The following is a 14,586-nucleotide window of genomic DNA, read 5'->3' on the forward strand; positions in this document are numbered from 1 at the left end:
CCTCTCTCTCTCTCTCTGTCTCTGTCTCTCTCTGTCTCTCTCTCTCTCTCTCTCTCTGTCTCTCTCTCTGTCTCTCTCTCTCTCTCTCTTTCTCTCCCTCCCTCCCTCCCTCCCCCCAGCAGGCCCCCTGAGGTCTGTGGGAGTTGCCCCCGCCCCCGGGAGCTTCCCTTCAGCTGAGGAGGGTTTGGGCTCTGCCCGTGGCCCAGTCTGCGGCTTGTGTTTGCACTTAGCGGGTTCCCAGGACCGAAGCCGGTGCTGAGGATCCGAAGAGGAAGGGAAGCGCCCCCCCCCCCCCCCAGTGAGCATGAGTTTGGTGCCCCCGGGCTAGGCCGGGAGGTGCCAGGGCGGAGGGCAGCCTCGCCCTCTCCTGAGGAGCTTTTCCCCTAAGTCAGATCTGTGGGGGGCCGATGGCCGCCAGTGCGGGGCTGAAGGACACTGAGGCGCGGGGAGCTCGGGCGTCCTGCCCGGGCCTGGAACCAGAGGCAGGATTTGAACCCAGCGACGACGCGGACCTCCTGATTTTATGGGGAGGAAACGGAGGGTAGAAGACTTGGGGAAGGCCCCGAACGCCCTGAGACCCCAATCCTCGGTGCCCGAGCAGCCTCCGCCCTGGCAGCAGGTCCCCCTGTCTTGGGGTCCCGCCCCCTCCCCGCTGCCCCGAGGAAGCGAGCCGGGGGCCTCCACCTCTGGCCCTCCTCCCTCCCCCTCGGGGGCTCCCGCCCGCTCCTCCTCCTTCAGTGTTTTGATGCTGCCCTCTGGTGCTCAGAGCCTCCATTACCAGGCCCCACCCAGGGCTCCTTGTCCTCTGGCTCCGCGGCTCCCAGAGTCTGTGGGCTCGCCCGGCAGGCAGCGGGGTCCTGCTTCCCCAAAGTGCCGGCTCTTGGGGAGTAGGGATCGGGCAGCCCCTCTGGCACCGAGCGCCTCACGGGATGCCGAGGGAGCTGAAGAAAGCGCACGCATCCCTCCGCCCCGGCCCGGCGCTGCCATCTCTGTGCCCTCTCCTGGGCGCCCGTTCTTAGCCTGCTTGGGGTCTGCCTTCTCCCAAGCAGCGGGCCGGCCCCCAGGACACAGGGCGGGGCTCTCGGCCGCCCCCTCGCTGGGGAGGCCCCTCTTTTGAGCGGAAGAGCTCTCCTTCTAGAAGTCTTTGCCAACCAAGAGCTTTCGGGCTCCTCCTTCATCGGTCCGCTGTTTAATGAGTCTCTGATTAGTAAGAGGGTTCTTGGGGCGTGCGCAGCCAGTCGTGGAGCCGATGCTGAGCCAGGGGGGGAGAGGAGTGTTTGCGGCCCGCGCCTCTGCCACAGACGGGAGGACCGTGGGGAGGCGAGGAGGAGGACGTTGGGAATTCGCTCCGAGCCTCCCGGGAGGGAGGAGGGCTTCCTTGACCCTGCCATGGGGGGTCAGACCAAGAGCCAAAGGTCTGGGACCGGAGTTACTTGGGAAGAAGGCCTGGAGGCCTGTTGGTGGGGGTGGGCTCGGCGCCCCGGACCGCGGGAAAGGCCCGTCCCCTCTCCCGGGAGCCAGCGGGCAGCTGGTCTGCCACTTGGGAGCTGCCGGCAGGATCCCTGGGGAGGGGGAGGAGGGGTCCCGTGGCAGGTCTGAGTTCAGTTTTCGAGAAGGACCCCCCAGCGCCATGGGCGGGCCCCAGGGACCCTGTCCCCTCCCCCATCCCAAGCCAGGGTCCCAGACACCACAGAGGGAAGAGGATGCCCTGTATCGGCCCTGACGGGGACCAGGGGAGGGCACTAACCCCCTTCCCGGCCACATTTCGCGCTGGAGCCTTTGCCCATGGCCGGCCGTTAGCCCCAGGCTTGCCCTGGGCCGGGGAAGGAGCCAGAAGCTTCAGGCCTTTACCCCAGGTCTGCCGCGGCCTTGGGTGGTGGGGGGACGGCCTCTGCCTTGGGGAGCCCGTTTGTAGCCGGGGTCGTGTGCACGTGGATGTGAACTACAGAGCGCCGGGCCGAGGGTCAGTCCGAGCCTGTGGAGACCCGGCCGTCGGGCGGCCTCAGGCCAGCCTCCTCGCCTCCCCGGGCGCGAATCTGTAGTACGGGCACAGGGGGCACCGCGCTGACGGGGAGGACGGCCCGAGGCCGGGACGCCCGCCATCCTCCTTGCTCTGCTCCGCGTCCTGCTCCGCCCCTCTCGGGGGCCAGGCCAGAGACCCACACGGACAGCGGGCGAGCCAGTCTGTGTTTTCTCCCCAGGCATCCCCACGCTCATCGTGCTGGACCCCAAGGGGGAGATGATCACGCGCCAGGGCCGGGTGGAGGTCCTGAACGACGAGGACTGCCGAGAGTTCCCCTGGCACCCCAAGCCTGTGCTGGAGCTCTCCGACTCCAACGCCGTGCAGCTCAACGAGGGCCCCTGTCTGGTTCTCTTTGTGGGTACGGAGCCGGGCGGGGGAGGGCCGCGTCCTGGCACTCGGGTGGCCCCCAGACGGGGGGCTGGGGACAGGTCCCTCCCCACAGCCTCTTTCTGTCCTTGCCGAGGCGGGACCTGGGGCCTTTGTCCCCTCTGCCAAGCGTTGCTTTGGGCCCAGAGGTTTACCCCCGCCTCTCCTCTGGGCCGGAACCCCTCCTGGCCCCCCTGCCAAGCTGTTGGCTTCTGGCTGGGAGCCGGCCCGGCCGGGCCGAGGATCTCCCTTGTGTCCGGACTCCACCGGGGGCCTTGGAGGCAGCTTCCCCGCCCCCCTCAGCTGAGGGGATGTGCCTGAGGGGGCGGGACTGGGGCTCCCTCCTGTGGACCTTGGAATCACTGCAACGTCCCCCATGTCTGTCCCCTGGACCCCGGGTCACTCTGGGGTGGGGGTGGGGGCGGTCTGGGAGCAGTTGTGAGGAGGTTCTGACACGGCCCGAGATCTAGAGGCCGAAGGTGGCCATTCTACAGATGGGTAAGTTGGGCTGCGAAGGGAGATTCAAGCCCCGGCGCTGGACTCCGACCGGCCTCTCGGGTGACCACAGACGGGGTCCGTGTCCTAAAGCGGGGTCAGAGGGGGCCGGGGGACCTCGGCGGGTCACAGGGCGCGTCCTCGTCTCCCCCCCGCAGATTCCGAGGACGACGGCGAGTCCGACGCAGCCAAGCAGCTCATCCGGCCGATCGCCGAGAAGATCATCGCCAAGTACAAGGCCAAGGAGGAGGAGGCCCCGCTCCTGTTCTTCGTGGCGGGAGAGGTGAGCGGGCGGCGCGGCTCGCAGGGGAGGGGGCCTCCCGGCGCTCGGCTGGGCCCGGAGCCGCTGAGGGAGATGGCCGCCGGCCCCCCGAGGGGAAAGCCTCCGGGGCTGCGTCTTCTCACCCTCCGGTCCGGAGCCCCGCCGCTCCCTGAGCCTCCGGAGGCCGATTGTCCCAGCGCTCCTTCCACTGCAGGCGCTCCTCTCTCTGGGGGAGATAGAGATGGAAGGATCCACAGCATCGTAGTGGTTACAGACTGGAGCGGGCCCATCTGGCAGAGGGGGAGACTGAGGCTGAGCCAGGGAAAGGGCCAGCAGCAGAGCCGGGCGCTCCCTCACGGCCCGGGCCTCCTCTGTCCGGGGCCGCTCCCAGGGAAGTCCCCCCCAGCTCTCGGACACCGAGCCTGCCTGGGCACTTCCCTTGGCCCGGCTCGCCTGTGGCGGAGGGCACGGTCGCACCCCCTCACAAGGAGGGGAGAGGTTGGAGAGCCCTTTGTTCTAGGGGCGGCCAGGGCGAGTCGGGGCGAGCGGGAGCCCTCTAGGGGCCTCCCTCGGGTCCCACGGCCCGGGCGGGAGGAGCCTCCTTAGCTCGCCTTTGCACAGCGCCCTGTCCCGGGAGGGTCACTCCCCGACTGGCCGACACAACGACTCCCTATAGGAGGGGGCGAGCGCCTTTACCCAAGGCCCGTGAAAATGCCACGTTATAAATAAGTCACGGTGCTCCCTGGGAGCCTCTCCCTGCCGCCCTGTCACACTCGGCCGGCCAGGCGGCCAGCTGCCCCTTGCTAGGGAGGACGGGGCTCCATCCTCAGAGATGGCGAATCTCCTCGCAAGATGGCCGCCGTGGCGCAGGAGCTCTCCGCCCCTCCCCCAGCGCGTCCTGTCAGGCGCTCCCCCGCCTTTCCCAAGACAGCGCATCCCTAAGCCTCTTATGGGGAAGCAGAGATTTTGACAAGTGTCCCCTTCAGCGGCGCCGCGCCCTGGCCACAGCTGGAGCTCTGCCACGTCCTCATTTCACGCTGAGCTTGGTCCCAGGCGGCGGGGCAGCAGGAAAGAATGGCTGAACACCCTGAATCACCCATTCATCGCCTCCTCAATAGGCTCCGGGGCTAAGCCCGTCTGGGCCCCTTCGGCAGGCCGGGCCCCCCTGTGAGCCGGAGGTTGCGGGAAACAAAGCGGTTCGAAAGGGCCTTGGGCCTTGGGCCCCCCACACAAAGAGCCCGGGGGGCCGGCTCCAACGGATTAAACTCATACCCTTTATCTAGTGGTAGTTGGGAATAAAGGATGGCAGCGGGGCGGGAGGACAGGGCCTGAGGCCCAGCAGGAGGCATGAATGCGCGCTCCGGGGTCCCCTTCCACCACCCGGCTTTCCTGGACGCTCCGCGGTTTCCAGAAAGGAAAATCAGGTTTTCTCCTGGAAAGTGATGTCCTTTCTTAGCCCGTGCGTCCTGACGTGGAGCTTAGAGCACGTGGTCGCAGGGCCCGGGAGACCCTGGGCAGGGGGCAAAGGAAGGGGCCAGCCAAGCTCCGGAGCCCCGAGGTGAGCGGCCGGAATGGGCCGGAGAGTCCAGTGGTCTGAGCCTCCTGTGTGCGGGGCACCGGGACCAAAGACAGACTGAAATAGCCCCTCACCCTCCAGGGAGGATGGAGGAAGCTCACTGAGGAGGGGAAATAAAGAGGAAGAGGAGGAAAAGGAGGAGGAGGAGGAGAAGAAAAATAAAGGAGGAAGAAAAGGAGGAGGAGGAAGAGGAGAAGAGGAGGGTCCACCTGAAGCAGTCCCAGCCCAGGGCACTGGGAGGACAGGCAGGGCACTAGGAAGGGCCTCCGATGTTGGGGTTTGGGCGCCGGGGCTGGCACAGAAGCCCGAGGTGGGAGATGGAACAGAAAGGTCCAGGCTGGCCAAAGGGGGCGTGCAGGAAGGGAGCCAGCATGGCTGCAAAGACAGATCAGAGCCAGGTAGCAAAGGACCGGGGGCTGCCTTATCTCGGAGGGGATGGGAGCCCCTGGGATTGAGGCAGTAGGAGAGTGGCAGCCCAGCCACTCTGAGGCTGAGGGAAACTGAGGCACAGGGAAGCGAGGATCCTGCTATGGCCAACCCCATGATCAACTACCCAGGCCTGGGCATCCTAGGACCCGCGTTCAAATCCTGTTTCTAATGTTATTCCCTATGTGACCTTGGCCGAGACACTTCCTTGGGTCTCTGCTCCTTGCGAACGTGATGAGGGGTTGACGATCCTTTTGGCTCTAACTCTGTGATCTTGATCGGGAGAGGGCGACAGAAGGATCCCCACATCCGCTCCCAGAGCCCGGCCTCGGCCCGGGAGGAGACTCTCCCCCGGACAACCAGGCGCCCCGTTGCTTCTTAGACCGACCCGGAGCCGGCTCCGGCTGCTGAGGGACCCGCCTTCCCTGAGGGCCGGAGAGACAGCGAGGGCTCTGCATCCAGAGGGCCCTGAACAGAGAGGGAGGCGTAGTGGGCCCCACGGTCCCAGGGTGGCTGCGCCCACTTAAGAGCCGGCTGTCCAACAGACTGGACGTGCGGACCAGACGAGGCTGTCATGAGTGGCCTCTCTTAGCGGTATCCAGAGTCCCAGGGGAAGAGACCACTCGCCCCAGGGCACGAAAGTGCCCCCAGGGGCTCAGCTGGGCTAGGCCGAGAAGGCCAGCCATGTTACCCACTGGGCTGGGGGCTCCATCCTCCATCCCCAAACCGGGTCCCCCCTGGGCCTTCCCCACTGGGCTGGGGCTCCCTGTCTGACATCCTGGGCCAGGTCCCCCGGGCCTTCCCCACTGGGCTGGGGGCTCCTTGTCTGACATCCTGGGCCAGGTCCCCCGGGCCTTCCCCACTGGGCTGGGGCTCCCTGTCTGACATCCTGGGCCAGGTCCCCCGGGCCTTCCCCACTGGGCTGGGGGCTCCATCCTCCATCCCCAGGCCGGGTCCCCTGGGCTATCCCCACTGGGCTGGGGCTCCCTGTCTGACATCCTGGGCTGGGTCCCCCCCTGGGCCTTCCCCACTGGGCTGGGGCTCCATCCTCCATCCCCAGGCCGGGTCCCCTGGGCTATCCCCACTGGGCTGGGGCTCCCTGTCTGACATCCTGGGCCAGGTCCCCCGGGCCTTCCCCACTGGGCTGGGGGCTCCATCCTCCATCCCCAGGCCGGGTCCCCTGGGCTATCCCCACTGGGCTGGGGCTCCCTGTCTGACATCCTGGGCTGGGTCCCCCCCTGGGCCTTCCCCACTGGGCTGGGGCTCCATCCTCCATCCCCAGGCCGGGTCCCCTGGGCTATCCCCACTGGGCTGGGGCTCCCTGTCTGACATCCTGGGCCAGGTCCCCCGGGCCTTCCCCACTGGGCTGGGGGCTCCATCCTCCATCCCCAAACCGGGTCCCCCCTGGGCCTTCCCCACTGGGCTGGGGCTCCCTGTCTGACATCCTGGGCTGGGTCCCCCCCTGGGCTATCCCCACTGGGCTGGGGCTCCTTGTCTGACATCCTGGGCCGGGTCCCCCCTGGGCCTTCCCCACTGGGCTGGGGCTCCATCCTCCATCCCCAGGCCGGGTCCCCTGGGCTATCCCCACTGGGCTGGGGCTCCCTGTCTGACATCCTGGGCCAGGTCCCCCGGGCCTTCCCCACTGGGCTGGGGGCTCCATCCTCCATCCCCAAACCGGGTCCCCCGGGCCTTCCCCACTGGGCTGGGGCTCCCTGTCTGACATCCTGGGCCAGGTCCCCCGGGGCCTTCCCCACTGGGCTGGGGGCTCCATCCTCCATCCCCAAACCGGGTCCCCCCTGGGCCTTCCCCACTGGGCTGGGGCTCCCTGTCTGACATCCTGGGCCAGGTCCCCCGGGCCTTCCCCACTGGGCTGGGGGCTCCATCCTCCATCCCCAAACCGGGTCCCCCCTGGGCCTTCCCCACTGGGCTGGGGCTCCCTGTCTGACATCCTGGGCCAGGTCCCCCTGGGCCTTCCCCACTGGGCTGGGGCTCCCTGTCTGACATCCTGGGCCGGGTCCCCCCGGGCCTTCCCCACTGGGCTGGGGCTCCCTGTCTGACATCCTGGGCCGGGTCCCCCTGGGCCTTCCCCACTGGGCTGGGGCTCCTTGTCTGACATCCTGGGCCGGGTCCCCTGGATTATCCCCACTAGGCTGGGGGCTCCTTGTCTGACATCCTGGGCCGGGTCCCCCCCTGGGCCTTCCCCACTGGGCTGGGGGCTCCATCCTCCATCCCCAGGCCGGGTCCCCTGGGCCTTCCCCACTGGGCTGGGGCTCCCTGTCTGACATCCTGGGCCAGGTCCCCTCTGGGTTATCCCTACTGGGCTGGGGGCTCCCTGTCTGACATCCTGGGCCAGGTCCCCCGGGCCTTCCCCACTGGGCTGGGGGCTCCATGCCTTGTTCTACTCCAACTGCTGGTTTTGTCTCCTTCTGCCGGCTCCTGCAGGACGACATGACGGACTCCCTGAGGGATTACACCAACCTGCCTGAGGCCGCGCCCCTGCTCACCATCCTGGACATGTCGGCCCGGGCCAAGTACGTGATGGACGTGGAGGAGATCACGCCGGTCATCGTGGAGGCCTTTGTGAACGACTTCCTAGCAGAGAAGCTCAAGCCAGAGCCCATCTAAGGGGACCGGGGCCTCCTTGGACACTATTTAAGACTCGGCCGCCTCCTCTCCCTTTACGCCCTTGGACTTTTCAGCTGTTTCTGACGCGCTCCTTCGCCCTCGTGTGTGAGCTCCTGGTGGTGCCTTTTTAAAGTTCTGAAGGGGGCGCCTCCTTCTCAGGGGCAAGGGTCCGTGTCTCGGGGACGGCTCCTGCTCCGCGCTGATTTACTGGGCCAGAACGGGGATTTTTACAGGGAAATCCTGGCCAGGGTGCTCCTCCCCTAGGTTAGGCAGCAAGCAGGCGGGTAATTTGGCCACAGACTCCTGAGCACACACCCAGACTCTCCGGAAGGCTGGCGGTGGTGGTGCTGGGTGTTAGGCTGGGTCTTGGCTCAGGGAAGGGAGGTCACGGCTTCCTCAGGTCCTTCGGGTGCCGTCCTGAGCCAAGAGGGAACTCAGAGCCCCTCTCTTCTTCTCTGCCCCCCCCACTTTTAGGGCCCACCTTCTCCCAGGAACACTCCCGCTGCCTTTAGTCACACTCATGGCTGTCCTGGTTCCTCAACCGAGGACTTATACCTTCTGTCCTCAGAGGGGCCCAGGACCCCGGCTAAGGTGGCGCTGGAGAGCCTCTCCAGGGGGTCCACTGGGACCCTTGGCGCCCCCAAGATGAAAAGCACAAGACGGCTCCCTTCCCAGAGGTGGTCTAGTATAGCCCCCTCCTTACAGAGGGGGAAACTGAGGCCCATCTAGGCAGACTGACTTGCCAGAGCTCCCACAGGTAATAAGCGGCAGAGCCAGAATTTGAACCCAGGCTCCCAGACTCTGAACCCAGCGTGATTTCCCCCGCATCTTACAACCTCCCTCCCACACCAAAAGGCATCCAAAGGAACAGTGTTCTCTGAAGCCAGGAGTCCGGGCGGAGCTGTGCCAGGCCTTCCCTGAAGTGGGCACAGACCGGCCTCTGGGAAAGGGCCCCAGCCCCTTGGGGTGACTGCTCGCAGGAAGACCCAGCTCCCTAAAGGAAGCTATTGACTTTGCTCACCCTTGCTGTGTTGTTTTGTTCTTGTAGTTCAAAGGGTAGGAAGTTAGTCGTTAATGATGGCCCAGGTCTGAAATGCAGTCACTTAAAAATAAACCAGGCACCTTTGGGTTTTTCACTGGCGTGTAGAGTTCCTTTGTGAAGGGAGCTGTCGGCTACTTGTCCCCCCTCCCCGCTTCCACCCCCAAGAAGCGCCGTGTTGGTGCTGTTTGCGCAAGGCTGCTGTGTCCTGGGAGAGGAGAGAACAATTCTTATTTCTCACCGGCATTTAGGACCCGTCTGGATCGACACTCCCGGCCACGTGAATCCCTTCCCTGTGATCTCCACAAGGGGCATCAGCCCTCCGTGGGTTGCCCACAGACGCCCCCGCCCAGAGCCCTGACCCCCTTGTCTCAGTTCTCTGGGTATCGGGTGTTGGACTGGGCTTCGAATTACCCACGGGAGGCCCTTCCTTATTGGAGATTCAGGAGAAGGGCAAGAACTCAGGGGCAGTAATGACTGAGAAGCTCAGCCGAGAGGGTGCGATCCTGTGGTTTCCCTGAGAACTAGTAGATGAGGAAGGACCCGCAGCCACATCTCGCTGCTCCCTGACCACTGTCCAGGCCGTTAGCCATAGGCTAAAACCACAGTCTGGCACCAAGAAGGTAAGGTCCCTGCGGGAGAAGGGAGCCCACCGGTGCAGCTAAGGAGGGTCAAACCGGCCTAGTTTGGAAAGAGTAAGTGGAGGCTCCTGTGGTGATGGGCCATCGATGGGGCTGGGAGCAGCTGCTGCACTTCCAGCCTGGACGAGGCAGGGAGATCCGGCTCTAGTTTAAAAAATAAAAGATACAGCCGTGGTTGGAAGCCCCCAAACCTGACCTTGGCCTAAAGCTCACCTGGTCTTGGAACATAAGAGTTGTGGCTCGCACGCTGGTGCGCCAAGTTTCAATCTGAAACGCGTCTCGGGGTGAGTTGAGGCCGGCTGATTGTTTCCATTGGGGCGGAAAGAGAAGAGAAAGGGGAGGCGGAGGGGGCCTCCACCTGCATCTTTCCTGCAAGCCGGCAGAGGATCCTGTGTCCCACTGAGCAGCTGCGTGTCCTCTGAAGCAGAAGGAACGAGACTCCTGCCAGGCGGCCCCTGCAGGAGCTGTAAGTGGACACCGGGCTAGCTCCGGGCCTCTGCTGGCATTTCCAGTGCCGGCTCTGGTGGGCCCGACAGCTACGTCAGCTGGAATCCGCCCGAGGAGCGTAAATTGTTTGAAGGGAAGCATAAGTTACTCTGCAACATGGCCGAAGGCCGACTCTCTTCCCCCTCGTGCACATGTTCCTTGTCGTGGTTACACTGGGATAAAGAAATTAAAGATATAATACCACCAAGAGCAGAACAGGGCCTGGCCCTTGCCCAAGAGAGACAGATGTTGGTGCAAACAAAGTGGGTGGTAGGAGCACTTCCCCAGAGCGGCCCAGGAATACCTTAACATTCTTGTCACTAATTAGAAGCAGGTTAAAGCATCCCCTGCGCCCTCTGTACAGGCTCCCGGCAGCGGGAGAAACTGCGCCCCCTATGTACAAGTCGGGGAGGCGGCTGAAACTGCCACCCCAAGGGTCCCCATTTGTTTTCTCCACAATGACTTCCGGATCAGGTCTCACCTATTTACTAGACAAAGATTTTCCCAACTGTCCCCGGCATCGAGGGTCTGGGAGCCGACAGCAATGGTGGGAGCTGGTGCGGGGAGGACAGAAATCGCCGCGGGGACCCCTGGAACTGGACGGTTTAATTTTCCATTTCGGCGCCATCCGTGGCTCCCCTTCCCCAAACGCCAGCGGCTCATGCCGACTCCGGGGCACCATCTTCGCTTAGCGCAGGCTTTATTGTTTCCCTCTTGTCTAAAGACTCAAAGGCTTTCCCTCCGTCCCTCCACCCCTTCCTTCACACAGCCAGGTCCAGGCCCACGCTGGTGCCAGTAGAAAGATTCCCAAAGCACCAGATTGGCACCATAAGGCCCGGGGAAACGGGCCAGGACAGATCAGCCCGACCGCGCGGCCCAGACCAGCACTCTCAAGTTGTTTCTGTTGCTTGGCTTAGGAAGAAAACACGTCTGCCGTCACATGTGTTTGTTACACACACGCACACAACCCCGTGTGTGTGCTAGCAGCGCCAGCGCCCCCCTCCCCAGGGGGAGCAAGGCCATCCCCCCCCCCATTCTAGACTACCCCAGAGCTGCAAGCGGTGGGTGCGAGCAGACAAAACTCCTTCAGGATGTTCGTCTTCAGCCTTGCCCCGGGAAGGGGGGTAGTTCCTGTGGGGTCTGCCAGCCCAGGGAGCTGCAGGTTCCCAAGGTGCCTCCGGCCTTCCCTTTGAAGGCTGTAATTTAAGGGAGGATTGGTTTTTTCCTTTGCTTCCTCCATGAACCACTTTATTGACCTGGACAAGGACAAAAAAAAGGGGGGGTGGGGGGGAGAGAAGAGGGCGGCATTCCAGCTTTCCCTGGAGCAGTCTGGTGAGTGAAAACTGCTGTCTTTAGGGCCAAATGGCAGCTGTTTATTAGCCCCGTTATTAGGGTTAATGGGGCATATGCGCATGCGTGGAGGGTAAAACCTAGTATTTTCCAGGAAACAAAAGGTTTGTTGTTTTGTTTTCGGAGCATTTTATGTGGAAAACATCATACTGGGTAAATTTCTTTCATGGCTATTTTGGTTGGAATTTTACCCTAAGGGGGGCCGATATTACATGGGAGTGGGGGAGGGGGGCCTGGAAAGCGGGATCGCCTCCAAGTTTTTCTCAAAAATCAGGGAGCTAGAATAGACTGCCTCCTGAACCAACTCCCAAGCTCTCATGTTCCCGATGTTTGAGCATGAAGAAGCCCCAGCTATGTATGTGCCCTCTCCACACTTGCTATGGAATGCACCCCATACTAAAAACGCCCCCCTCGATTTAGACCGGGGCCTGCTCTTAAGGGCCTCTAGATTTCCAATTCAATTTCAGTGATGTTGGGAAAGGAAAAGAAAAAGTCTTTCCAGCCGTGTGGACAAATATACAGCCCAAGGCAGGTGACGGCAGAATCTAATTTAGCTGACAAGCGCCTTCCTGGGCTTCTCCCAAGAGGCAGTGTGGCTGATGAGCTGCTAAGCTGGGGCCCAGCAGGTCATCCTTATTTTTCAGGCATAATATGATACAAAAGACAAAGGCTTCCCTGACACCTGAAGTTGTGGTTTTATTTTTTTTTGTTTTAAATTCTTTTTCAGTACCAGAAGGTGTAAATAAATCAGGAATCCCCAGCAATGTGTAGAACTCATTTATATAAAAAAGTGTTTCTCTTCATAATAACCTTGAGAAGTAGGGCAAGTATGAGCATCACTTTACAGATTAGGAAACTGAGTCCGAAAAGTTGTCTTGTCCAGCCCACGTTGCTAGTTTAGAATTAGATTGACTCTCAAGAGCCATTCACTCAGCAAGCATTTATTAAGCGCTGTTATGTGCCAAACACTCTGCTAGGTGCTGGGGTATGAATAATAAACAAACAGTCCCTGGACTCGGGAAGCCTATCATTTCAGAGACATGTACATATACATTCAAACAATAAGCACTTGTTAAGAGTCGACGTTTTTGGTAGGCAGTGCCAAGGGAAGGCTGGGGCAGGTCCCTTTGCGCCATGATTTTGTATTCGGATTTAAGATGTACCAGAAAGTGCTATTCGGTCTCCGAGGACATATTTGTGTGTTGTCACTCCCATCAGTGTGAGCTTCCTGGAAACAGGGACTGTCTATCCTAGCTATTTGGACAGTACCTGGCATATGGGGGGCACTTAAAAGATATTTATTGGCTTGCCATGATTTGGGAAAGCGCCTCAAAAGGGAGATTATTGTGATTCTGAAGACAAGTGCAAAATTCTTTCCACTAAAACAGGATACCTCTTGGTTTACCAGGGATTGTCAGGGACTAGGCAGGAGTTGCATTTCAAAAACACGGAGTATCAGTTGCATCCAGAATAGTAAGGGGGCACCTGGAAGCCATGACATGAGGCAGTATGGGAGAGGGAGGAGGGTCCAAGGCCTCCCAAAAAGGAAGGCTCAGAAAAGTGACTGACCAAGGTCACCTCAGTAGAAAATGGAGGATGGGACCCAAAGCCACCTTTCAGATCAAGCCCCCTGAGCCTCCTGGGTCCCTAGACCGGGATGGGAATCTTGGCTTTTCTTTGGTCCTTGTGTCACCTGGAGCAGAGACTATATTTTTCCAAACCTCAGTTTCCTCATCTGTAAAGTGAGGGAGTTGGGCAAGAAGCTCCTTTGAATTTCTTCCAACTTTCTAAGTGATAAAGCTACTTTTAAATCTTTGAAGAATTAGTGTCTCCAAAGGGCAGAAAACGATTAGAAGCTATTTGTGGACAGATTTGAGGACTCTGGATCTTTCCAGTGAGGTAAGAAGTTCTTGGTGACTGCAAGCGTATGCAGGAAGAGGAGCTTTTTTCAAAGTTCCTATAAAGGAATTCATGCTTTGCTAGGTTTTAGACAGATGATTTCTGGGGTTCCCTTCACTTCCACACTTGGGAGGAGGCCGAGGTATATGGGCAGGACCTGCAGCATGGCGGCTCCCGACATTCGGCCGCTTGGACCCGTGCTGGAGTTAACAACAGCTGAGCAACTGCTGCTGTGGCTCTCTTTCACGTATCCAGTTTCCTTGCCACGGAGCAGATGAGGAGCTGCTGCTTCTCCGTTTTCCATGGTTATTGTTCTTCCCGGTTGTTCGGCGAGCGTGGATTTCCCGAGCAAAGCCCCATTTTGAATCGTTCAGAGCCATGGGCTCGCCGCTCTCGTAGCTCTCCGGCATCACCTCGGATGCACTGAGCAGGTAACGTCGGGGTGCTAGTTCCCCCGCTGGGAAGAGAGCAGCTCTGGTGGGCCGGGGGCCCGCGGACGGACGGCTGTGCCTCATGGCCTCGCACGCCCAGGGCCCCAAAGTGAGTCCGAGGCCTTCACCAGGAAGACAGCTCCAAGTTCAGGATAAGCACACGAGGAAGGCCGGGTTTGCTCGCCCTGGCGAGCTGGCTGTGGTCAGGAAGCCTGGGAGCAGGTTGGTCCCCTGCATACCAGCTGCCCACTAGTCGACACTCCCCCTCCCCCGTAACCCCTGCTGGGAGAAGGCCCCTTTCTAAACATACACAGGGAGGATGACTAACGCTGGGATCACAGTGCCCAGATATTGGGGGGGTAGGGCAGCAGGTGACCCATGGCAGTCCTCCCTCCCCCGCCGAACCCAAATCCTGGCAAGCAGCCTGCCCTTCTCCACCCCGGGACAAACATCTGCCGTTTTCCATTGAGCCCGAGCCCTGGGCCATGGCTGTTCCTGGTGGCTCAGATTAAATATACATGAGTCCTCCCCAGTGGGAGGAGGGTTGGCCAAAGGCAGGCTGTGGGAATGAATCTCCTTCCTTGTCTGGGGGTGGAAATCTGTGCGACACTGGTGTGTGCCATCCCCCACCATCGGGGCCTCCTGCTTCCCTTGCGTGTCAGGGATCTGTGCTCTCCGGGGTCCCCTGCATGGGCAGAATCCTCCGCTCACTCCCCACAAGCAGACACTGCTCCGGCCCCAGGGACAGGGCCCTGACACCTGGCCATCCCCATTTGTAGACTGTCCTTGAGGGGGACCCTCCTCTACCCCACCCTGGGCAAGGGAACCATGGCTTCCTTCACTCAAGGACAGCAGGAACCGGGATTGCAGCTAGAAAGGGGAACACGCAAGGACCAAGCGGTTCCTGAGCAGGGCAGAGATGGCACAGGTTGCAAAGGGGCAACTTAAGACTTGCTACCAGAGGCCG

At 61.5% G+C, this 14,586-nt stretch overlaps 1 protein-coding gene across 1 annotated transcript in view; it reads left to right on the top strand.

The window, feature by feature from the left end:
• Positions 1-8,909, top strand: part of NXN (nucleoredoxin) — a 143,208-nt gene extending 134,299 nt beyond the window's left edge. The window contains exons 6-8 of the mRNA XM_074263810.1: positions 2,202-2,381; positions 3,043-3,167; positions 7,591-8,909. Coding sequence (XP_074119911.1) covers positions 2,202-2,381; positions 3,043-3,167; positions 7,591-7,773 — 488 coding nt within the window. The 3' untranslated portion in view covers positions 7,774-8,909. The remainder of the gene's footprint in view (positions 1-2,201; positions 2,382-3,042; positions 3,168-7,590) is intronic.
• The last annotated feature ends 5,677 nt before the right edge of the window (positions 8,910-14,586 follow it).

Source organism: Sminthopsis crassicaudata, chromosome 4, assembly GCF_048593235.1.
Source record: "Sminthopsis crassicaudata isolate SCR6 chromosome 4, ASM4859323v1, whole genome shotgun sequence".
In the NCBI taxonomy this organism is placed as follows: domain Eukaryota; kingdom Metazoa; phylum Chordata; class Mammalia; order Dasyuromorphia; family Dasyuridae; genus Sminthopsis; species Sminthopsis crassicaudata.